This window comes from Puma concolor, chromosome C1 (assembly GCF_028749965.1).
Source record: "Puma concolor isolate L17-30 chromosome C1, mPumCon1.1.hap2, whole genome shotgun sequence".
Lineage (NCBI taxonomy): Eukaryota > Metazoa > Chordata > Mammalia > Carnivora > Felidae > Puma > Puma concolor.
Genome location: NC_141674.1, coordinates 148,159,099 through 148,183,817, shown reverse-complemented (window position 1 = coordinate 148,183,817; position 24,719 = coordinate 148,159,099). Strand labels below are relative to the sequence as shown.

Sequence of the window (24,719 nt, the reverse complement as noted above, 5' to 3'; positions counted from 1 at the left end):
ACCTTGCCAGCCTCCATAAGTGCTATATTGATGTTCTGTAGAAAATTTAACTTCATCAAAAATTTAATACTAGCTGCTGAAGATACAAAGGAATAAAATATGATCTCAAAACCTGAGACATTCAAGCTTTAGAGACCTTTATAAATAAATATGTGATAAGGTGGCGGTGTGGGAGTTGAGGAAGAAATAACCAAAAGAATTCATCTAATCTTGAAGAATGAAAAATTTTCCAGGTGGGCAAAGTGTGTGTGTGTGTGTGTGTGTGTGTGTGTGTGTGTGTGTGTGTGTTGGAGTAGGAGGCAGGGGAGCAGCCTTCAAGGCAGAAAGGCAGAGCGTGATATTGTATTATGGACATGCGTGCTGTGACAAGAGTAACGGAGGGGGAGGTTGAGGCTGGAAAGGCAGTTTGGGGCCAAATGAAGACCCTATTTAAGGACTAAGATATGGGGCTTGAATCTCACTGAGTTTGTGTGTTAACCTATACGCTTGAGTGGCAGATCAACATTAGAACTCTAATATTTTCTGTCAGTAGGGAAGTGTTTGCTGGGGAGGAAGGCTGGGTTTAAAGTGGTGCTATAATTCCCTAGACTTTTAAAATATGTGTAAGTTGCTGACGGAGGAGTGCAACAGCCTCTATGTTCAGCCTCAAAGTGGGTTGAGCTAGTGACTCCCAGGACAGACTAGAATCCTTACTTAACATCTTTAAAACATAAAGGCTTACCTCCCTTTTGATTCATCAGAAAGTCATGCATTTTTTAAAAGCAGTTACCAGACTCTTGTCTAGTTAGTCTTAGATAACCCTATACTCTAAAATATCTGGAATCCATTGACTGAAGAGAAGGGTTCAGAACTGGCATAAGTCATTTTCTGCATCCCATCAGCCATCTTTTCACATAAAATAAAAAGGAGTCAGGAGAAGACCTGTGGATAATGGCTCTCTGCTTCACCAAAGATGCTTGCTCATCTGATTAATCATTGTTAGAAAGCCAGATTATTTATATAAACTGCTTGGTATGATGTTACTGATCTTAACTCTCCTTGTTCGACCACAGTAATTCCATGAACATGGCAAGAGACAGGACTGCTCCCAGTAAAGCTTTGTTTATGGTATCTTAAAAGAAAGCACTTTGAGTTGATATTCCCAATTCCTATCGTCATAATGCTATTTACAGGTAGCTTAAAAAGTTTTTCTGTTGTGTGTTTGCTCAGCACTTAGCACATTATAGACATTCTGAAGAATGAAACAAATTCCATTAAACAATTTGGACAAACACAAAGCATAAAGAAGCGTATGCAGCAGAGTCTGGTGCTTCGTGCCCCCCACTGCTGCCGTAGGAGCGCAGACCATGTCTGTCTTGTTTGTTCTTCTGCCTCTCATATCCAGCACATAGTTGGTGTTCAATAAATACCTGAGGAATAATGAAACAATGAAGAGAGTCCCTTTTCTCTTGACTTTGCTTGCAGTGGTTACCCTAAGGGCATAATAAAGGAATATTTGCTCCATGACTACTTGGGCTCATGAGTTAATGTTTGCAAAGCGCTTTGAACTTCTTGGGAAAAAGAATGGTGTTTTTGTTGGCATTGTATCATGTTTGCAGTGGCACATGAATTACTCCTCCTTCTCTTCCTCCAGCTGCTCGCACTGTGCCCTCCCCCAGCTCCATGCCAGGCCTGCATCGCGCAGAGGACAGCTGCACGGGTCTTCCTGCCTTCCTCCAGCCACCTCCAGCCCTACAGGAGAGGTAGGGACAGAGCAAACGCTGGAAAGATTTCTTTCAGGCCTCCTTAAGACACTCTGGGGAAATGGAATTGGGGTCGATCCTAATGACCTTTAGAGCAAATAGTGTATAGAGGGCTCCCCAGCCATGGAAGGAGCTGTTAGGGCAGAGAGGCTGACCCATGGGGACTAGATTCTGAAGGAGAACTAGAGGATGTCATACAGGCGACTGGGAGAATGTGCCAACATGGGTGGTTTCTTTAATGTATGTAGTTTTAAACACATAATACAAAGCCTTGACAAGTTACTGGCAGAAAATAGTGTTGCATTACAAGGAACTCATAGGACAAACCAGATATCTTCTGTATGGGTACATTTCAACTGTTGTGACCACTTTCTCCATAATATTTAAATATTTGATAGTGGCAAAAAAAGGAGGTCTATCTCAATAGATACAGGCTTCAATGTTTTCCAATGTGTTTATGACTATAAAAATTGCCTTTATTTCTAGGAACTCGATCATTAAGCAGTTCAAGTGTGATCTGGGAAACAAAAGGTTTTTGTGTTTGTCCTTGTCTTGTTTTATTAAGAATGGCTGTCCTTTATGAACAAATTCAAGAAAAAGAGGTTTGGGTTTTTTGTTTGGGTGTTTTTGTTTTGAGGTTACAATATATTAACTCTCAGCTGATCACACACAACAAACATCTCAAAGTAATTCAGGGAGAGCCGGTTACAAGCAGAAAAACCAAATTGAGTATCAGCGGCAGAGTTTGCCTTAAAGGAAGGAACAGGTCCTATTTTCCACAACTTTGAAGTGACTTGTTTTCCAGAGCAAATCATGAGGTTTTCTGTGTGTGTGGAAAATTTTCCATAATACATATTCATATGCTGGTTGCTGTACATGTAGCAAATTTGCTCTCTCTCTCTCTATTGTTCCTAAGGACTGGAAACGAATGTTATGTGGACAAAAACTAACATGGTTCCCTGTTAAAAAGACCACACAAACGATATCTGTCTTGCTTCAAAGAAAAAACTGAGGTAAGTCTGGGTTTAGCTGACGGCACTAAATAAACCAAAAGTCTTCGATTTTGTTTTAAGAAACTATGGAAGGAAACTTCTCTCCAATTAAATTAGACTTATTAATCTGAAAACAAACACAAGCTGAGTATATTTTGTGGTTAGGTTATAGTAAGCAGCATTTGAAACTCTGAGACCTCAGTGTCCCCATAAAAGCCACCCGTGAAACATTTATTTGGGGGTGACTCCAGATAAGAAATGGTTTCCTTCCCCCACTTGATTCATTATAAAATAAAGCGCCATGATTTCCCATTTGTTTGGGGCTTGAAAATCACATAGGTATTATTGAATTGTTACGGGTTTTTTTTTTTTTTCCCATCTCTTTATTTGTGAGGTATTTGAAACTAGACAGTTTGCCCAGGTCCTAAAATAAACACACGGGATCCCCCTTCAGGAAAGAGAAGGGCGGTATGAATCAGGATGAGATCAAATTTCTTTTTCAGAACGTCAGTGTCCTGTGGTATTGCATGGAGCTGTAAATTCATGTAGAGCAGACGGCAGGCAACCTCATGTGGCCTGGCTTGGAGACCAGGAGGAATCACTGTCTGAGATTTGCCAACCAAAGTTCTATGGTAAGTTTGAGTTTGCAACGCGCGGGTTGATTCTCCTCTTGTGTTATTTTCTTGGGGGTGGGGCGGGGAGGAAGCAAACAAGAGTGAACGAAGTGTTATATATTAAGATAAATAAAATATTGAGGGAATTATTACTGGGAAGTCCTTAGTCAAGTGTTTAGTGAGTAAGCTGATTGGCTCTTTGGGGTTTCTTTCCTAAATATTTTGGGCTTCTACTTGCTGTTACTCGGTCTCTCTTTTTTGTTCTTGTTGTTCTTGTCACTAGATCTCTTCTACTTTTTCTTATATTATAGGGTCAGCAAATTTGGTGGTGGGAATGTGTTCTGTGAAAGGCAGATGTGGCGTTTGTGACATGCGTGCTATTTTTGGTAACAGCCAGAAAGGTCCAATAAATACAGGAGTGTGACATTATGGCCAGGAAAAGGGAAAAGAGTAGAGAATGGCCTGGAAAGTTGAAAGCTCTTATTAAGAGAAAGGAAAAAGCTGGTGAGAAGCCAAGTTTAAACTGGCTAAGCACTAGAGCTCAAACATGGTATCCTAATGATGAAGGCAGAGCAAAGCAGCTCATGGAAACTCTCTCTCTTTCTGTGTGTGTGTGTGTGTGTGTGTGTGTGTGTGTCTGTGTGTGTGTGTGTTTAGGGAAAAGAATTGGGTATTTTCTTATCTATATATACACTAGTCTTTCTTTATTTTAAAATTTTTTTCAACGTTTATTTATTTTTGGGACAGAGAGAGACAGAGCATGAACAGGGGAGGGGCAGAGAGAGAGGGAGACACAGAATCGGAAACAGGCTCCAGGCTCCGAGCCATCAGCCCAGAGCCTGACGCCGGGCTTGAACTCACAGACCGCGAGATCGTGACCTGGCTGAAGTTGGACGCTTAACCGACTGCGCCACCCAGGCGCCCCTACACTAGTCTTTCTAAGGACAGGAGCTCTGTCCTTAGCTCCGTATCATCTGCAAAGAATAAACAATCAAACATTTATTGAACAAAAACCGATCTCTCTTTGTAGCTGCTACAAAACAAACAAACAAACAAACAAACAAACAAGAAACAAGTCAGCAAGCCAATTGCTTTCAGGTACTTTCTGTGTGATGGGCCTGAATAAAGTAAGCAGAACTCAGACAGAGGCAGCTGAAACCCAATCAAATAATTTGTCCGTCAAAAGGTGATCAGTGAGTGTATCATCAAGAATTCCCTCAAACCCCTCATTACGGCAGTCACACTTTTGGGTTAGGCCACCAGGGGGCAGGGCATTGTCTCCAGGAAAGGTTTGTTAAAGGACAGTTGGCATCAAAAACACAGGGCAGTGGATCTCAAACTTTTTCAAGTATGACAAGTGTTCAAGTCCTGGTTCCTGGGTCTTACCTGTAGTGATTCTGATTCAGCCAGTCAGGGTGGGGTGGTGGGGGAATATCCCTGGGGATCTTCATTTTGTAAAAGATGCAGAAAATGTGTGGGGTTTCTCTAGCTTGTTAACCTCATGAGAAGACTGTTTGGAGCCCGCCAGGAGCCTGGCTGTGAGAGAGACTCATAGCAGTTGAGATGAAGAAGCCGTGCCTTTGTCACACACACCTGGGTTTGAATCCTCTGTGGCGGTGGGCAAAGTGCTTTTCTTGTTGGAAATTCAGGTTCCTCCTTTTTGAGGACGGCCATCTTGTCTACCTCCAGGGGTTTAATGATCCACAGAAAGCACTTAGGGGAGGGATATACAATAATGCAATTAGTAAATATTACTTCTTGCAGTGGGGAGAGAAGTGGTTAAGACTTCAGTGGCCGGGAAAATGGTTCCGGGAAGATAGAGACAGGGGTAACCAACAGGAGGCTAGTTCTTGGATCTTGGGGGTCCAGGGGCAAGGTCTGAAGATAGATCACAGACTGGAAAATGCATAAACATGAGGACAGGAGGCACCCTTTCTCACCATTACAAATGTTTCCCAGAAGTGGTAATAAGCCACCCAGATGGCACAGTTAATTGGAATTACAATTGATCCCCAAATAGTATTTATGTCAATAGTTAATTGATTTTCCTCAGGAAAACCATTGTAAGAACTTCTAAAAGGGAACAAAATGAAATGCACCAAATTCGGCAAGTTGTTCCTATCTGCCACCCACTCTCCACGGGAGGAGTAATGAATGAAGAGAAAAATGGAAAGGAACAGGGACTACAAATCAAATAGACTGTCATGAAATGAAATCCTTTTCTGGCAATTCAGTGCGATGTCAGGTTGTACTGAACCGTCTGGCTCGCGTGCATGTGACCGTTGCCAGGGACTCTCCCAAGGAGAAGCATGAAGAGTAGAGGAAACAGGCTGATACCTTTGTTAGGTGTCTTTCTTAAAAGACAAAGATAAAATTTAGAGGCCCCGAAATGTATGCTATGACTGCAACAGCCAACAAATTAATAGACGGGGGGTATGAAGGACCAGTGGGGGTGAGATGCAACCAGACTGTCCCTGGGCAAATCATTTACCCTCTTTGGACCTTACTTTCCTCCCTAAGTGCCCTTCTAGCCCTGACATGTGATAAGGCATAGATAGTGGGGCAAATCCCAAAGCATTCGTATTTGTACCTGGAATGTAGTCCCTAAACTAGGGTACCTAAATTATTGCCAAATGCTAGCTGTTTTGAAGAACTTTGTTCACCCTGAAACATGAATTGTTCTGGGCTTTTCTATAAACCCAAATTTCAACTGAAATATATTTTAACCAGTGCTGTTATTTCTATTGATGTTATTCATATCCTCTCAGTAAACATCCATGATAACGCATGGTAATGATAAATAAATGATGAAGGAAAAAATGCTAACCATTTTTGAACACGGTGACCTCCTACATATTATGCTTATCATATTTCCTCTTTAATCCTTACACTAACACTGTTAGAAGGCATCATTGTGGCCATTTTTCATGACGATTCTAAGGAGTCACAGAGGTAGCAAATGGCAGAGCTGGGATTTGAAGCCAGGTCTTTCTAACTCTAAAATCCATGTTTCTATCCTGTAACATACCATAAATCTACTCTACTAAGTACATGCATAGTATGCCTGTATAGTTTGTTTCTCAATTCAGGGTCTTCCATTATTCAAAAATACAATTCAGGGGCACCTGGGTGGCTCAGTCGGTTGAGTGTCTGACTCCTGGTTTCGTCTCAGGTCATGATCTCATGGTCTGTGGGTTAGAGCCCCAAGTCAGGCTCTGTGCTGACAGTGCAGAACCTGCTTGGGAATCTCTCCTTTTCTCTCTGCCCCTCCCCTGCTCGCGCTCACTCTCTCTTTCAAAATAAGCAAATAAACATAAAAAAAAAAAATAGGGGCGCCTGGGTGGCGCAGTCGGTTAAGCATCCGACTTCAGCCAGGTCACGATCTCGCGGTCCGTGAGTTCGAGCCCCGCGTCGGGCTCTGGGCTGATGGCTCAGAGTCTGGAGCCTGTTTCCGATTCTGTGTCTCCCTCTCTCTCTGCCCCTCCCCCGTTCATGCTCTGTCTCTCTCTGTCCCAAAAATAAATAAACGTTGAAAAAAAAAATAAAAAAAAAAAAAATAGAATGCAAAGTGTACATATATTGTCTTCCTCCTTCACTTTTTACTTGTGACCACTTTAGGGGGCCACTTTTCCTTAACATCAATATCACATTGTTTTTTAAACTGAATAATGAGGGGCGCCTGGGTGGCGCAGTCGGTTGGGCGTCGGACTTCAGCCAGGTCACGATCTCGTGGTCTGTGAGTTCGAGCCCCGCGTCAGGCTCTGGACTGATGGCTCGGAGCCTGGAACCTGTTTCCGATTCTGTGTCTCCCTCTCTCTCTGCCCCTCCCTCGTTCATGCTCTGTCTCTCTCTGTCCCAAAAATGAATAAACGTTGAAAAAAAAAATTAAAAAAAAAATAAATAAACTGAATAATGAGTTTACTGACTAGTCTGAACTTGGCCTGAGGGCATACACGTGAAAGTAACAATGTTTCCGTCTCCAGTTGCTTAAGCTTTGTCAAAATTCTCTTTTCTCTGGACAGATACCATGACCTTTGGTCAGTTTTTCTGTGAAAAAAAAAAAAAATGACAACAAAACACAAGTGACTCCTTGTTACAAAAATTCAGTCTCAAGCCTGAGACAAAGTATCCCCTTTGACATCATCAGTTAGGAGAAGGTCTTAGAATGGGAGGGTGGGGTTTGCTTTGCCTCTGGGACACCATCTCTGTCTCCCTTTTCCAGGCTACAACAACTTGAGGAGATGTGGGGCAGGGAGGAAGGAGAAGAAAAGGCCAAGTTTCTCACATTTAATAGTGAGGTTTTCATCCTTCTTCTGTGAAAGATTTTCTCTTCCTCTGGTTAAGGTTGACTGGCAGGCTGAAGCTCCCGGTATGGTAGGCGTCCATATAGCAGTTTTCAGAAGGCCCTTTGGGGGCCTTTCCAAGCTAATGGTATAGGCGATCCAGCTCCAGTAAGATCTTATACGTGTAACACCCACCACCACCCCCCCCCCACCCCCGCTTCTCCAACACTACCACCCACCCTACTGCTGCTGGGCTCTGCTCGGTCAGCAGCCAGCCCTCGTGCACGGAATATGGCAAGATTGCACTAACTGGCTACTTCCCCTGAGTTCCCTTGGCCCACAGACAAAAGCTTGCAAGTGGCCCCGGGGCTGTGCCCTCTCTCCACGTCCCTTTTTTCCCTCAGTTCAAATAGATACAGTAAGTGAACTGGCAAGGCAACTGCATACGCAGATGTCCAAGTTAGTCATGAAATGCTGGCATTCTCCCCCTAGAGCCCCCTCTCCCTGGCTTTAAGAATGGCTCTCTTGGCAGCCCCCGCACTTGGCTCAGCGGTGAGAGGTGTGTCCTTGGGGAGCGGATAAAAAACCCTCAGCATCACTCTTTCCGCCCCCCCCCCCCCCCCCCGTATTAAGGCCGCCTCACAGCTTTTGAAGACTTGCTGCTTTTCTTTCCCCTCCAATCTTCCTTCTAGACTTCACTGGGGGAGGGGAGGACACGGTGCGGAGTGGCAATTGAGAGCAGTGGGGCCACTTACCTTTCCCTCAGGGAGCCTGGGAGGAGTTGATGGCTGCAGGTGTCCTCCAGCTTCTTTATCTCAATATTGGGACTCCAGTAGTTCATTCCGCGGTGGCAGGAAAACTTACACTTAATAGCTTATTAACATTTGTGCCTTTCTGGGGACAAATATTTATATCAAATGAAAAACTTCTTATTTGCTAAAGACACTGCCAAGAGAATGAAAAGGCAAGCCACAGACTGGTAGAAAATACTTGCAAAAGGCATACCAAATGAAAGGTTGTTATCCAAAAAGTACAAACGACACCTAAAACTCAATTATAAGAAAATGAACAAGCTGATGAAATAAATGTGCAAAAGATTTGCACAGACTCCTCGTTGAAGAAGATACACAAGACGATGGTTAAGCATTTGTATGATCCCCGTATCACAATGAAATTCCACTACACACCTGTTAGGACAGTGAAATCCAAATTATTGACAACACCAAATGCTGGGGCCATGAGGTGGAATGACAGGAACTCTCATCCATTGCTAATGAGAATGAGAAAACAGTACAGCCACTACGGAAGAGAGTTTGGCAGTTTTTGACAACGCTAAAAATACTCTTACCCTACAATACAAGGATTGCACTCCTTAATGTTTACCCAAATGAGCTAAAAACAAAACAAAACAAAACAAAACAAAAAAAACAAAACCAACTTATGTTTATATAAAAGCCTACACAAGGATGTTTATAGCTGCTTTATTCATAATTTCCAAAGTTTGGATGCAACTAAGATGTCCTTTAGTGGATGAATAGATAAAGTGTGATATGTTCACACAATGGAATATTATTCAGTACTAAAGATAATGATCTATCAAACCATGAAAAGCAATGGAGAAACCATAAATGCATATTACTGAGGAAAAGAAGCCAATCTGAGAAGGCTACATATTGTATGATTCCAGCTATATGACATTCTCAAAAAGGCAACACTAGAGGACAACAAAAAGATTAGTTGTTGCCAGCATGTCAGAGGAGGGAAGGATGAATAGATAGAGCACAGAGGATATTTAGGAAGTGAAACTAATCTGTAAAATATTACAGTGGTGGATACATGTCATTACATATTTTTCCAAACTCATAGAACATACAGCACCAAGAGTCAACCCCAATGTAAACCCTGGACTTTCAATGAGAATGATGTACCAGTGTAGGTTCAATAACTGTAACAAATCTCCCCGAGTGTGAGATTGATAGTGAGAGAGACTGTGCGTGTGTAGGGGCAAAGGGGATATAAGGACTCTATACTCTCTGTTACATTTTGCTGTGAACCTAAATGTGCTCTAAAAAAGAAAGTCTTTTAAGAATTAACTTACATTAAAAACATTCTTGGGGCGCCCGGGTGGCTTAGCCAGCAACTCTTGATTTTGGCTCAGCTCATGATCTTGCAGGTTATGGGATGGAGAGATCAAGCCCTGTGCACTGTGGATCCTCTCTCCCTCTCTCTCTGCCCCTCTCCCACTTGCTCTCTCCCTCTCTCAAAATAAATAAAAAATAAACTTAAAAAATATATTCTTATAAACAGTCATAGGTAGCCAAAATAGAGAAATCTGCTTTCTACTTTTTAAAAAAAATTATAATGTTTATTTATTTTTGAGAGAGAGAGAAGGGGAGGGGCAGAGAGAGAGGGAGACACAGAATTGCAAATGGGCTCCAGGCTCTGAGCTGTGAGTCCTGAGCCTCACGAACTGCAAGATTGTGACCTGAGCCAAAGTCGGAGGTTTAACTGACTGAGGCACACAGGCGCCCCAAGATATCTGCTTTCTAAATGGATGACAGATTTCTTCACATCTGTATAGAACCAAGTAATTTGTTACGTGTTTGTCCATCCTTTGGGCAAAGAATGTCTAGCAAATGATAGATGCAATTTAGTCTTCTACGTCCTCTCTATATGTTATACTAGGAGACACTGATCCTGAGATGACTAGGCAGCAGCACAGGTGGATGAGTAGAGACACCTCTTCCAGGAAGCCTTCTCTTTGATAGTGCAGCTACCTCAAGGCTACAGAGAATTCTGCACCACAGTTACCGTTCCGAACAATGTAACCCTACAGTGACTCATTGTTACCTAAAAAAACAGCAATCTCCAAAAGCTGGGATGCTCTTTTCTTAGAACACTCTTTTCTCTGTTCACAACTTCAGTTGGTGTTTACTTGGTACTAGAGGCAGAGAAAGACAAAACCAAAGCTGTCAAATTAAACATGGCAGAGCTCTGAGACATTTAGTCACTTGGGCAAAAATGACATTTAACTATTATAGTACTATTTTACTTTTAACTGTAGACACCCATTCTGTGTGTTGGCCTCTCAGACACCTTCTATCAAAATAAGATGTTTTAGGGGCACCTGGGTGGCTTAGTCAGTTAAGCATCCGACTCTTGATTCCAGCTCAGGGGAGGATCTCACAGTTCGTGGATCGAGCCCCATGTTGGGCTCCATGTTGACAGCATAGAGCCTGCTTGGGATTCTCTCACAGACCAAGTTTTAACTGGCAGTAATCAAGGTTGTCAGGAGTTCTTCAGGATGGATGGAAAATCTCTACCAAAATTTTACCAATATCCATAGACAGCCTTAAAACATCCATCATTTCAAACCAATATTTTTATATAAGGATTTATCCTCTGAAAATGGTTACGTGGACAACTATTTATGTTCAAGTTTTCATCACATCATTATTTCTAATAGTGAAATGTTAGAAACTACTTAATATTTAATAAAGTTGGATGAGTTGGTAATAACTGGAAAATACGGCATGGCTATAGAGTGGACTATCTCTCTACAATTAAAATCATGTTGTGAGTAGTTCTTAGTGAGTAGAGAACATGGTTAAGTGTAGCAAGAGAGGATATGCAATTATTTATGCGTCCGGTTAAAAATAACAACAAAAAAGGACTTGAAAGATCATGACATATGTTCCTCATGGTTACAGGTAGTGGGGGGGATTTCTATCTCTTACAGGCTGCCTTAAAACAGAGACAAGAATGGGTGGAAAATTATTTTAAACAAACAAAAGAAGAAGTATGGGGGCAAAATAGAGACAAAGGAAGAGGGGCAGATCACTGAAAATGATGAGAGGTACACAAATATGATCTCAAATCAGAGATGACCGCACAGCCAGGAGGAAGTCTAGAGTGAATAAAAATGTTGAAACAGTGAATGCTCTTGGTCCGCCCCTTCAAAGCAATGGAGTCAAGAGAAAAACTGCAAGGATGGGTGCCTCTGTCTCTAATTTTGAAAACAGATGCCAGTCCATCCCCTGGGATATGTTGATAAAAGCTGGTGTTTTTCTAAAACAAACCAGTTCTCTTCCCAAACTCACGTCTTTATAGATGTCATGTAGATTTTCAGTGTTACCTCTAAAATGTCTGGTTAAGATGTTTCCAAAGGAATGAGTCTGGCACATGAAAAGATGCTCAAGATCACTCATCATCAGGGAAATACAAATCAAAACCACCATGAGATACCACCTCACACCTGTCAGCATGGCTAAAATTAACAACACAGGAAACAACAGCTGTTGATGGAAATGCAAACTGGTGCAGTCACTTTGGAGAAGAGTATGGAGTGCCTCAGAATGTTAAATATAGAACTATCCTACAATCCAGCAATTGTACTACTAGGTATTTACCCAAATGATACAAAAGTACTGATTTGAAGGGGCATATGCAGCATTATCAACAGCATGTTTACGGCAGCATTATCAACAATAGCCAAACTATGGAAAGAGCGAAAATACGCATCAACTGATGAATGGATAAATAAGAAGGGGGAGATAGATAGATAGATAGATAGATAGATAGATAGATAGATAATGGAATATTACTAAGCCATCGAAAAGAATGAAATCTTGCCATTTACAATGACATGGATGTAACTAGAGTGTATTATGCTAAGCAAAATAAGTCAAGTCAGAGAAACACAAATGCCATATCATTTCACTCATATGTAGAATTTAAGAAACACTAGAGATGAACATAGGGGAAGGGAAACAAAGAGAGCAGGAAGCAAACCATAAGAGACTCTTAACTATAGAGAACAAACTGAGGGTTGCTGGAGGGGAGGTAGGTGGGGGGATGGGGTGGACAGGTGATGGGTATTAAAAAGGACACTTTGGATGAGCACTGGGTGTTGCATGTAAGTTGCATGTAAGTTGCATGTAAGTTGCATGTAAGTAAGAGCAGGAAGCAAACCATAAGAGACTCTTAACTATAGAGAACAAACTGAGGGTTGCTGGAGGGGAGGTAGGTGGGGGGATGGGGTGGACAGGTGATGGGTATTAAAAAGGACACTTCGGATGAGCACTGGGTGTTGCATGTAAGTGATGATACAAATCTAAATTCTACCCCTGAAACAATATTACACTATATGTTTACTAATTAGAATTTAAATAAAAACTTGAAATTAAAAAAAAAAAAAAAAAAGGAATGAGTCTTGGAATTCAGTCTTTAGCATTTCTCTGTTATTAAATCTCTGAACTTTCCAGTCCCTGCTATATTATAAACTGGGGAGGAGGGCAGCAACAAAAGTAGATGTAATTGGTCTGTTAGCTGTTACTTTCATTTTTTCTATAAATATACACAGAATTTTCCAATTCCCCCCCCCCCCCCCGTTTCAATTGAACTTTATAAAATGTCTTAGAGAAAATTGAAGGTCTAATTATTTTCTTCAAACGCTTGTCTCCCCTGGGAGGCTGGATGTATTTATCTCTTGTAAGCTCTGCTCCATGGCCGGATCAGAAGGATTTATTTCCCTACATTTTGGTTCTCATCTTGACCTCTTGGTTCTAATCAAACCCTTCTGGAATCAGGCTCTAACATCCAGTATCCTGGATCCTTGATCCACACTCAAGTTTCTCCTCTCAGTTTCTGTCTCCTCAACTTACCTGGGATCCCTTCCTATGTTCCCTTGCACTAGCCTGCCTACCTGCCCACAGTGAGTGGCCATTTATGTAGGTATGGTAGAAAAGAATGTTGTTTACTTTCGTTGTTTTTTTAGGAGGTATCTGTGTTTGGTTCAACCATGAACATAATTATTTTTAATGAACTTGAACAGAAATCAGGTGTATTTAAAGCTGCATTTTCCATTGAGTCATCATTGAACTGTTTTATATAGAGAAGATCCTCTCTATTAGTAAGATCCCATGGGGTTCTCCATCAGCCCAGGATATGAGATTCTGGCTGTTGGATCTCAAAAGGTGATATCACCAATCCCAGGGCATGAATCATCATAGCCTGTGCATCGTTTCACTGGTTGCTCTGTGAGGTCTAGGAGATGATGCCTATGAATTCGCCTCCTCCAAGGTCACCTTCTCTCCTCTCTCATCTCCACTTTATCTCGAAAGGCAGTTTTGGCTGTCACCACACGCAGTACCCCAGGTGCCAGATTTTCAGATGCAAATGGTATTCTGCCACTTTACAGGAACGTCTTGTCACTCGGGCCAGCTCATTCTTTCAGGGAGGACATACCTACCAGTAGTACAGCGGTGGTTTTAGCTGCTGTTTTGTAAAGACAGAGGTCACAATCAGAGTTGTAAAGTGCTCATTTAAAACCAGCATGTCTACAGGTAGTTTCAAATGCCCATCAAGTCACTAAATCTCTTTAGAAGCGTGGAGCCATTTCAGACTTCCATGCCACATAAAGCCCCTCTGTTTCCTGTTGGAAATCCTGACGTTGTTATTAACTTCTCATGTCAACCCTGCCCGCCACTGCTTCTACTTCTAGTATTCAGTAATTCATTTAGCAAATGCAAAGTGCAGAGCACCTATCACCGGGCACTCTGGTAGGTGCTAGAGATACAAGTGAAAAAGAGTTGAGACCCTGCCCTGAGGCAGCTTACAACCTGTTGGGAAATACAGAAGAGAAAAAGCCAGTGAATGATGTGGGGTGGTAAGAAAAATCCCCCATGCTGTGGGAATGTAAGTACACGAGAGGGACATTGAGAATAGTTTTTGGAGAGGGGAAATTTCCTGGAGAAGCAATCTAGAACCTGAAGAAGAGTGGCAAAGCTGTCTGGTGCTTCCAGATCCCTCCTCCAGGGGAGGCATCTGCATGATGCATGTGACACGGGCACACACTGGGATTCCAAAAGCACCAGGATGATAGGGCAGTAAATCGCCCAAAGCAAGCTTGGCCAGGCTCTGGGGAAACAACAATCATTAATCTCTAGTTTGGGTAGTGTTCCAGTTTGTTAACGTTTGGGGGCATTCTCTCAGTGTCACTTAATACACGTTAAAGACAAAAATACATAAATGGTTTATTTCTTTTTGTGGGCAAAATTCTGAATGTGCCCTGTTGGATCTAAAGTTCCCTCTGGGGTTTGACTGCAGATCTAACTTTCCTGGAGGCTGGCTCGAGCCCCAGAGTGACCTCTGAGAATGGACCCACCTTGTGAATAACCCCACTAGAGAGGATCTGTCTGGGAAAGGCTGAAATGATACTACTTGTGCGGCTGATGCTACTTCTACTACAGCTTGGCGTTGTTGTTTTTGTTGAGTGACAATATTGTAGGCACTGTCCAAAGCATCATTCGCTATCTCCAGAACAATCCTGCAAAAACAGATGCATTATCTTCATTTTGCAGGTGAGGTTACGGAGGCACAGGGAGTGTAAAAAGCTTTGGGCCACTGTTCTCAGCTTATGGGACATATTAAAAATTCATATACAATAGGGAACACCGCATTGCTACTGAGCTCTGTTGATAATCCCTGAGCTTCAGAAGGCCCTTGTGCCCCAGCAGCGCTTCCTGGCCTGTGACATACTGGCAGCAACGTGCCCAGAAGAGCCCCGTGGGACTGGTGGCTGTGTCAGTTGCCACAGGTTTCAAGGAATTTTAGTCTTGGGCTTCTATAACAAAATACCACAGACTGGGTGACTTCAACAGCACACATTTATTTCTCCCAGTTCACAGGACTCAGATGCCCAAGGTCACGGTACCAACATGATTGGGTTCTGCTGAGAGCCGGATTCTATCTTGCTGTGTGTCATATGATGAGAAGATCACAGGGCGCCTGGGTGGCTCAGCCGGTTAAGCGTCCGACTTTGGCTCAGGTCGTGATCTCGCGGTTCGTGGGTTCGAGCCCCGCTTCGGGCTCTGTGCTGACAGTTCAGAGCCTGAAGCCTGCTTCGGATTCTGTGTCTCCCTCTCTCTTTGCTCCTCACCTGCTCCAACTCTGTCTTCCTCCCCTAAATAAATAAAATATCAAAAGAAAAAAAAAAAAAAAAAAAAGATCAGAGAGAGGCAAGCTCACTTGTCTTTTCTTAGAAAGGCACTAATCCCATCATCAGGGCCCCACCCTTATGCCATAATTACCTCCCAAAGGCCTAATCACCAAATACTAACACACTGGGTATTAGGGTTTCAATACATAAATGTGGTAGGGGTGGGGATGTAAACATGCACTTCATAATACAAGGCAAACAAAGGGCCTTCTTGGGGGCAAGTAGGCCTTGTTAGAGGAATAACACAATCTGGAAGACCCCAGAGTCAGCGATCAGCGAGGAGCCCTGAGTAGCCCACCCCAGGCCAGCGGTGTCATCTGGCATTAGTTTTCTGTTTTGTTTTCTTTTTGTTTCTGTTTTGTACTGTCTGCTGCGTGTTGGTCGTTAGGGGCTTAGATATGTTATTTCTTGGCCAAAAAAATGATCGGAGTTACTATAGTTGAAACCACTCCTCTTGGGGATAGGGGAAAGTGTTGTCTGGATTATCAGATCAATATTGTTGACATCAGTAATTCCTAGGTAACCCTGTAAATCTACAGACTCTTTGACATGCTCTAAAACTTTTATTATCTAAAAAAACCCACCTTTTTAATGTGGGTTTACTTACTGTAAGAACTCATAAACTGAGAAAGAACACAAGAAACTAATTAAAACTTTTTTCTATGCTAGTGGAGGGGCTGTTATGCATATGTGCACTTTGACAGGTGGCTAAGAAAGTATAGAAATCTCTTACTTAGAGGGGTTCAAGATAGAGCAGGTGTCAAATTGGTTCTAATTAGACCATCGAGGAGGCACTTTTAGTGGTGGAGAAAGGCATGGCCTGGGCAGCTAAGAATAGAAGGTGCACTTAGCCACATGCCATGCGTTAGTGGGGCTCTGATTCTTGTTTTGAAGTAATGTCAACCTCAGTAGACACCTTTCTCCGCACTCCAACTTTATTGAATATAATTGACAAAATTGTAAGGTATTTATTTTTTTATTAAAAAAATTTTTTTGTTTATTTTTTAGAGAAACGGAGCATAGGTGGGGGAGGGGCAGAGACAGAGGGAGACAGAATCCAAAGCAGGCTTCAGGCTCTGAGCTGTCAGCACAGAGCCCAACTCGGGGCTCGAACCCACCAACCGTGAGGTCATGACCTGAGCTGAAATCAGCAGCTTAACCGACTGAGCCACCCAGGCACCCCTAGTTTTACTCTTTGAAAGTTTATTTATTTATTTTGAGAGAGAGAAAGAGAGCATGTGAGTGGAGGAGGAGCAGAGAGATAGGGAGAGAGAGAATGCCAAGCAGATTCCATGCTGTCAGTACGGAGCCCCATGAGGGGCTTGATGTCATGAGATCACGACCTGACCCGAAATCAAGAGACAGATGCTTAACCAACTGAGCCACCCACCCAGGTACCCCTGTAAGATATTTAAAGTGTACAACACAATGATTTTGACATTGTGAAAGGATTTGCTTCATTAGGTAATTATCACATCCATCACCTCACCCTTTTATTTTTTCATTTAAGTTCTACTCTCCTGGCAAATTTCAATGATATAATACAGTGTTCTCAACTACAGTCACAAGTTACACATGAGATCGTCAGACCTTATTCATATTCTACTTCGTGCCCTCTTGTTGAGGGACCTCTTGTGCTAAAGACTTATGATAAAAGGGTACTTAAAAGATATAAAAGAGAATCATTGACTCATTGTTATCTGAACATGCCCTTCCTTTCACTTTCTTTCCAGAATGTTGCCATCAGCAGTGACAATGACAAGTAGGGGAAAATGGTCTGGAGGAGGGCGGGGATGACTGCCGTACCACATAAATCTTGTGTCCAGTTGTTACTATTACTATTTTTGCTAGAGACCTGAACCATCTTTCAGAAGTCCCAGCTAAGCGTCGCCACAGAACCTTTGTAGGTTGTGTTTGTCCCCGTCAAGACAAGCTCCTATAGAGCTAATTAGGGATGCTTCGTGCCCCTGTCCAATTCCACCCAAGGTATGAGAGGGAACCCTGAGTACATAGTTTGTACGGTGTACTCTTCGTATTCATCTCAGTTCACACAGACATTTCCTCATATGCGTTATGCAGTGATGGAATCAGCAAGATTTGTTTGTTACTTAGTCATTCTCTTGGTTTATTTAATTTTATCCCTGTTTAAAAAGGGATTTCAAGTGGCTAAATTTTCGTAAAATTGAACAAGTTGGCTCTTGACCACATTTAGCATGATGTCTCTTCTTTTGCTATTTTTGTTGTTGCTTAATTCATTGTGAGCATAGAGAGTTCTCTTGCATTTGAGAGGCTGGCTTCACGGCTAAGTTAAGGAAAGGGAAATGGAGCTACAACACGGTTCCTGACGTGCCAGAAGCTTGAAGGAGGTGAAACACCTGGTCCATAAGAAAAAATATCAAGTCTGGTCACCTTGAAGCAGCTGAAGCAATATTTTATCTGTTTCTAAGATACTTGGGGAAGTTAAATCAAACAGGAAACAACAGAAATTTCTGAGTCAGAGAGGAACTGCTCGTTACTCATTTGACTTTGCAAGCATGGTGATGATGCCATTGCCCTGAAACATACAACACTTAAGATAACTCATTGCCAATTATGAAAATACTATGGTTATACTCGCCCATCACGTAATCTCATGGCTGGCTGGCTTCACCTTCTCCATTTCGTTTAGAGTGCTCCAAACCTTCATACCTCTAGAAATAGATCATGTTGTCACCAACGTTTTAGAACGTGGGGCACTTTGATGACGAAGAAGTTAACTTATCCCTCCCTATCTTTTGGGTGACCTATATAACTTGAATGGGGAAACTATGTATGAGAACAAATGAAAAGATCAGTGTTCCCCTGATGTAGCTGAGACAACGCCTAGTTTCTCAAGATACAGGGAAAAGCTGAACACTAGATGCAAAAGTACTGTAAACACTGACCTTGCCGCCTGTGGATGGCAGTCATCTGTAAGACGCAGACAACTTGTTACACCCGATGAAAATCATGAAAGGGGAAGCAGAATGGGGAACTGGGATAGAAAGTTTTCTCTTAGTGGTCTCTTCACATTTTGGAAAATGAGTACGTCCGTGTAGCATTTGCAGAAGTTTTCACATTGTAATCACTGCCATCATACACTGTCTCTTGTAATGACACCTAACAGGGCTGCTTCTGTTTTATCCTCTACTCTCAGTAGGAGAGACAATGTCTTTGTTCCTAAAGCAACGGTCTGATTCTGTGACTTGGGACCCTCTGTCTGCGTGCCATGGCAACACTCAGCAGTTCAGGATCTCTTAGATCTTTTTATTCTGTTTGTTGAGTGCTTACCAGCGTTGGGTGTTCATACAGCATTTAAATTTTCACAGAACCCTCTAAGGCTGGTCCTATTTTCTACAGATGTGAAAACAGAGGCATAGAGAGAGAAGAGGCAGCTCTTCCCAATGGCTTCATTGCATTCTGTCCCTGTAAGGTGCTTGCAGCAAAAGTCTAGCTTTTTCCTTCAACTTATTTTATCATTATTTTAGACATTTAAACAGTTTCTGTAGTTACGGAAGTAAGTCCATATATAGGGTGAAGCTTAAAACATACAAAGAGGTAGACAAAAAGAAGTCTTCCTTCCCTTACCCCCAAAGACTACTCCACAGAGGTAACTGGTATGAATTTTTAATGTATTCAGAGTTGCCTATGCATAAGCCCAGATATACATGCATACGCACGCATATTCAGTTTCATTTGTGGATCTCCTAAGGTAATTGTGTTATACCTTGACATATTATAGTCATTTGTGAACATGCTTATTTCCCTAAATTGACTGTGAGCTCTCTGAGGACATCATGCTATGCATGATGGTTCTGGTTATCTATCATCAAGTGACAAGTGATCCTAAGACTCAGAAGTTAAAATAAATACTTCTTCTTCTTTTTTTCTCTTTTTTTCTTTTTACTCACATATCGACAATTTGAGCAAGGTCCAAGGGGAACATAATCTTTGCTCCATTCAATATTGGGGGGGTGGCTCAGAGGTAGGGCTAGAATCATGGGAAGGCTCAGTTGCTCTTATGTGGGTGCTTGATACTGGCTCTCTGTTGGAACTTCAAGTAACATGGTGGCCGGGACACCCACACATGGTCTTTCCATGGACCTACTTGGCTTCCTCAGAGCATGGTGGCTGGGTTGCATGCATCTCAAGGGAACAGGATAGAAACTCCTTTTTTTTTTTTTTTAATAACTTAACCTTGGATGTCACATGGCATATTTCTGCACTAGCCACAGCCTTATCTAGACTCAAGGGAATAGAATGTATATCCTGCCTCTCAAAAATCACATTGTAAGGAAAGCCTATGGGATATCTATGAGGTCATCTTTATAAAATACAGTTATCCCCCAAGTAGCTTTTCATGTTAGGCTCATCCCTCTACTTTCCAGAACTTCATCTCATAGCTTTGTACATAGTAGATGATGGATCAATGTCCAGGAAATTGAATTGTTGAATCCTGGTTAGGAGGAGGAACAGGTAGAAGTTCTTTGCACTTCTGAACTGGGCTAACAAGGGAAGAGGGGGGATGGCTCATTCTCATGAGGATGCTGCCCATCATCTCAGAAAGAAGATCCAGGTATAAAATCTCACCAGAGACGATGGTTCGCGGTTGCTAGAAAAGGTGCTTATACGATGAATCACGGGAATCTACCCATGAAACCAAGAGCACACATTGTATGTTAGCTAACCTGACAATAAAGTATATTTAAAAAGAAAAGGTTCTTATAAAATGGTTCCCCTGGGGTAACCGCAGATGCATTTGAGCTGTTTTCTTTGCCAAAAAGGTGTGTGAAAAGTACCATTTGACTGTGCAGGAGAAACCGGGACGAATGCCGTGCTGAGTTTCATGTGAGCAGGTGTGCTGAAAACTGCATCCTCTAGGGACTATAGTCCGTGCATAAAGCCCTGCCCCGTCCTAGTGAAACTCACCTGGATGACTCAAGAGCCCGAGTAATGGTTTGGCAGTGGTTACGTGAGTATGGAAGTGAAAGCCTGGGGTAGAAAGGTGAGGGCCAAGTGTCCAGGCTGCGTTCTGTTGGCTCTTAGATTTCGTGGCAAAAATTATTATAGGTGCCTATGAGAGAAAAGCTTTGACACAATGGTATCTCTGTGGGCCTTCTGGTACCGACATTAAGTCTCTAACACCCGCTGAGGTCTGGCATCAAAGAACACATCTCCTGAACAAGCAAAGCGGGATGGGCTATGCACAGGGAGATGTGGAAACACGAGGGAAGTCCCTGTTCACAGAATTTGTTTCAAAACCCATTCCTATTACATCTTATTTTGTCGCTTCTGTTTGTGTATCTTCTCCTCTGTCCTGCCCTTCATCCTCTCACACGTGGTTTCCTCAGTCAGCTCTCCATCTCCTCTGCTCACTGGACATTGACACGTTTGTCGTCTCTTGGTGTCACATCATTTATTTTTTTAAAAAAAATTTTTTTTTCAACGTTTTATTTATTTTTGGGACAGAGAGAGACAGAGCATGAACCGGGGAGGGGCAGAGAGAGAGGGAGACACAGAATCGGAAACAGGCTCCAGGCTCTGAGCCATCAGCCCAGAGCCTGACGCGGGGCTCGAACTCACGGACCGCGAGATCGTGACCTGGCTGAAGTCGGACGCTTAACCGACTGCGCCACCCAGGCGCCCCTGGTGTCACATCATTTAAACCGATAACCTCAAATCAGACCAGCCTGGCCCCTGGGAATAATCTTTCCCCCACCTCCTTCCACATTCACATGTACACCTGCAGTACACATACTTGTTGCCTCCCTTGTGGGGGTTTTAACTGGGGAAATTCAAGCTCCAGGGGCTCTACTCTTCCTCCTAGTTTGGCCTCAATAGAGGGAGACCATACGATCATTAAGGTTCCATGATGATGTGCTTACAAGAGCTTAGAACCAGAGATATAATTTTAAAAGAGCTTGTGTTCATATTTAAGTGTATTTAGAAAAAACCGAACAGAGACACAAGGGCAATATCTTTGGCTAAATGTTTCTCAGTGACCTGTAGGAGCTTTCTGTCATGTTTGCCTACATTGGCTTCTCCACCCATGTGTATTGTTTGGGTTCATTTACCCTTTAGTTCATTATTATTTTTAACATTTAAACTACTTTAATAAAACATTACTCTTGAATAGGTCATTAAAGGCCACGTTCTTCCTCTACTGATAAGATTCACTAGTAGAGTATGACTTCTTGGTACCCACTGGGAGTTGTCTCATACAGGAAGAGGAAGCAACTGAAACAAATTCCATTACAGTCTTTGGATGCTCAGGTCAGATTCTCTGATTGGACATTAGTCTGAAGGGATGGTCAGACTCTGATTATCTAGCTGAGTTCAAGATACACATTTAGTGCGGCTTTCAGAATTACTGTTTTTAGAAAACTACACAATCTCAACAATTGTTGACCTGCCATTACAAATGAATTCTGTAGCATGGGATAAGGAGAGGATTAGATTTTCCAATGCAATTTGATTTTTGGACCTCAGAGGTTGAGCACTGTTTGTAGGAGCTTGGCTACAGAAGTGGCAGTGAAATTGGAGTCCAACAGTGGAGTGAAATCATTAGGTTCCTTGCCATTCCTGCCCAAGGTATCATCATCCTCAGTATGGCTCAGAGTTCAACTTGCACTCCCATTGTGCCTTATACCTAAGAGTCACTATGTAAGTCCTATTCCTATACTTCTGTACTTCTGGCTTCTCCTCTTTCCCATTTTCCCCAATGGACACTACTCTGGTTCAAGCCTTTATTGCCTATTTCTAAGATTATGACATTAGTCTAACTGGCCTTTAGCTCTTTTTCCTCCAATTAATTTACGATCGAGTCAATTTTCCTAAAATTTCCACTTAGTTGACTTATACCTCTGCTCAAAAAAATGAGTGATTCCCCTTTGATTATTGAATCAAGTCCAAAGTATTTAGCATAGTAGATAAGAGCCCTTACCCATTCAGTCCCTGTAAGGTGCTTGGTAGCTGTCTCTTACTAAGCAGACCACACTCCTGAAACACCAGCCTTGTTACCAGTCTCTGATCAGTTCTCTCTCTGTTTTCTCCTCTTGATGACTCCCTTTGGACCCTCATCCATATGTGAAATGTTGAGTCTTCCATAACCACCGTATCTAACTATTGAAATTATACTAGTATCTCTAAATTTGTCTTCCTCCTTTAAAGAGAACTCCTGCCCCATCCCAAGAAGAAATCAGTCTCTCAGTTCTGTCTTCTTGAAATCCTTTGTACCATTTTCTGTCTTTTATTCTATGGAAGTGGGTATGTTGATCTCTTACTAGACTGTAGGCTCATTCTGGGCAGAGACAATGTTTTACAAAATTCAGCATTGCTTTTCCTTAGCTTAGAGCCAGATATACAGTGGGATTTTGCTAAAGGTTGTTGTTTTGAATTGAATTTTCACAGATTCTGGGGGAAAAGTTAAATTTAATCCAGACCATCAACTCGAGTTTTTCTCTATATAAAGCGTATAAAGCGAGTGTGGTGAAATGTGTATGATTGGTTTGTTTTCGTATTACTTTGATTATATATTCTAAGTCAGACATTTTAAATATGATTTAATAAAGGATGCTTAAGAGATATAATTGTTGAAAGACAATAGGACAGTTTTCTCAAACACTGGATGCACAGTGAGTGCACTTATGTGTTAGTGTGTTAGAATTTGTCAAGTCTAACAACAAACTCCTAATACAGAGGAGACATATATATATACACATATATATATATGTGTGTGTATGTATATATATGTGTGTGTGTGTGTATATATATGCCTTTATTTTCCTCATCTCTTCTTAGAGGTGACTCTATTGCTCTATTGTGTGGTATGCTTATGAGAAGTGAGACCACCAGTGTGTATTTCCATCTTCAACTATATTAATAAGATCCAACTAATGTGTAAGCTAGACTGAGGGTTAGGGTCACAGAAAATTGTACAGTAAAGTCATAAAACTGCTATTTTAAAGAAAAGCTGTTTTTGTGATTTGTTGTTCCAAATCTTCCTTCTCTCATATTAAAAGGTATCACTTTCAGAATTGACTCTCTTTGTACCTTGTAATAATTAGTTATCCTGTTTTCAGTTTTGAATAGTACATCATTTTCCATCATTACCTTCAGGTAATGTATACTTTCTTGGGGGTAATGTTATTCATATTGGACTTGCTTTTTCAGTCCCGACCACACATTTACCTATTTCTCTTGAGCACAGGTCTCTTTTTTTTTTTTTTTTTTTTTTGAAGCCAGAGGGAACTTTGTTCACAGATGAACTATGTGACAGGAAGGGGGACATTTCCCACCTTCCTCTCTGTCTTACTGTTTCATCATGTATAACAATGTTTTCCACTCCTCTGTAGATAAGAATCTTTTTTGTGAATTTTCTATATTTAACACCAACATTAAATGCTGTTAAGCAACATCAGCCATTCTCACCACATCCACCCAGATTAAAAGTGAGTCAAAGACAATTAGGTTACTCTGGCAGGAACCGTCACCCCACAAACTGATAATTTTTGACAGTGTCTTTCAGTCCTTGTAGATGCAAACAATGTGTGTCTTGTGCAAATGCTAGGAGATAGACTAAGGTCATTTCCTTTTTTTACCTGTTTTTTACTTTTAAAAGAGAATACAATATTTTTCCTCATTTTACATTCTTTTTCCAAAAAAAATTAACAATTTTATTTACTTCTGAGAGACAGAGAGAGACAGAGCACGAGTGGTAGAGGGGCAGAGAGAAAGGGAGATACAAAGCAGGCTCCAGGCTCTAAGCCATCAGCATAGAACCCAACGCAGGGCTCGAACCCACGAACCACGTGATTATGACCTGAGCCAAAGTTGGACATTTAACAATTGAGCCACCCAGGCCCCCCCCCCCCCCACCTTATTTTACATTCTTGATCCTTTGCTTGACTTGTTAGGGCTAGATGGGTACTTAAGGATGCTCAGTTCTCATATGTAACCACTGGATTTCATCCAACTCTCTTCCCTAGAAGTCTTGCCTAACTTTGTAAAACTCCAAAAAAAGACACTCCACAAATTCCTTGACAGTACATGCTAATGTTGAATGGCCTTTC

The 24,719-nt window shown here is 41.9% G+C and overlaps 1 protein-coding gene across 4 annotated transcripts in view; it reads left to right on the top strand.

The window, feature by feature from the left end:
- Positions 1-1,636: 1,636 nt before the first annotated feature.
- Positions 1,637-24,719, top strand: part of CYTIP (cytohesin 1 interacting protein) — a 76,168-nt gene continuing 53,085 nt past the window's right edge. For 2 of the 4 annotated variants that reach the window (XM_086718643.1, XM_086718642.1), the window contains exons 1-3: positions 1,637-1,742; positions 2,659-2,755; positions 3,238-3,366. In XM_086718643.1, coding sequence (XP_086574769.1) covers positions 3,304-3,366 — 63 coding nt within the window. In that variant the 5' untranslated portion in view covers positions 1,637-1,742; positions 2,659-2,755; positions 3,238-3,303. The remainder of the gene's footprint in view (positions 1,743-2,658; positions 2,756-3,237; positions 3,367-24,719) is intronic. The other 2 variants (XM_086718640.1, XM_086718641.1) reach the window with 2 other exon arrangements.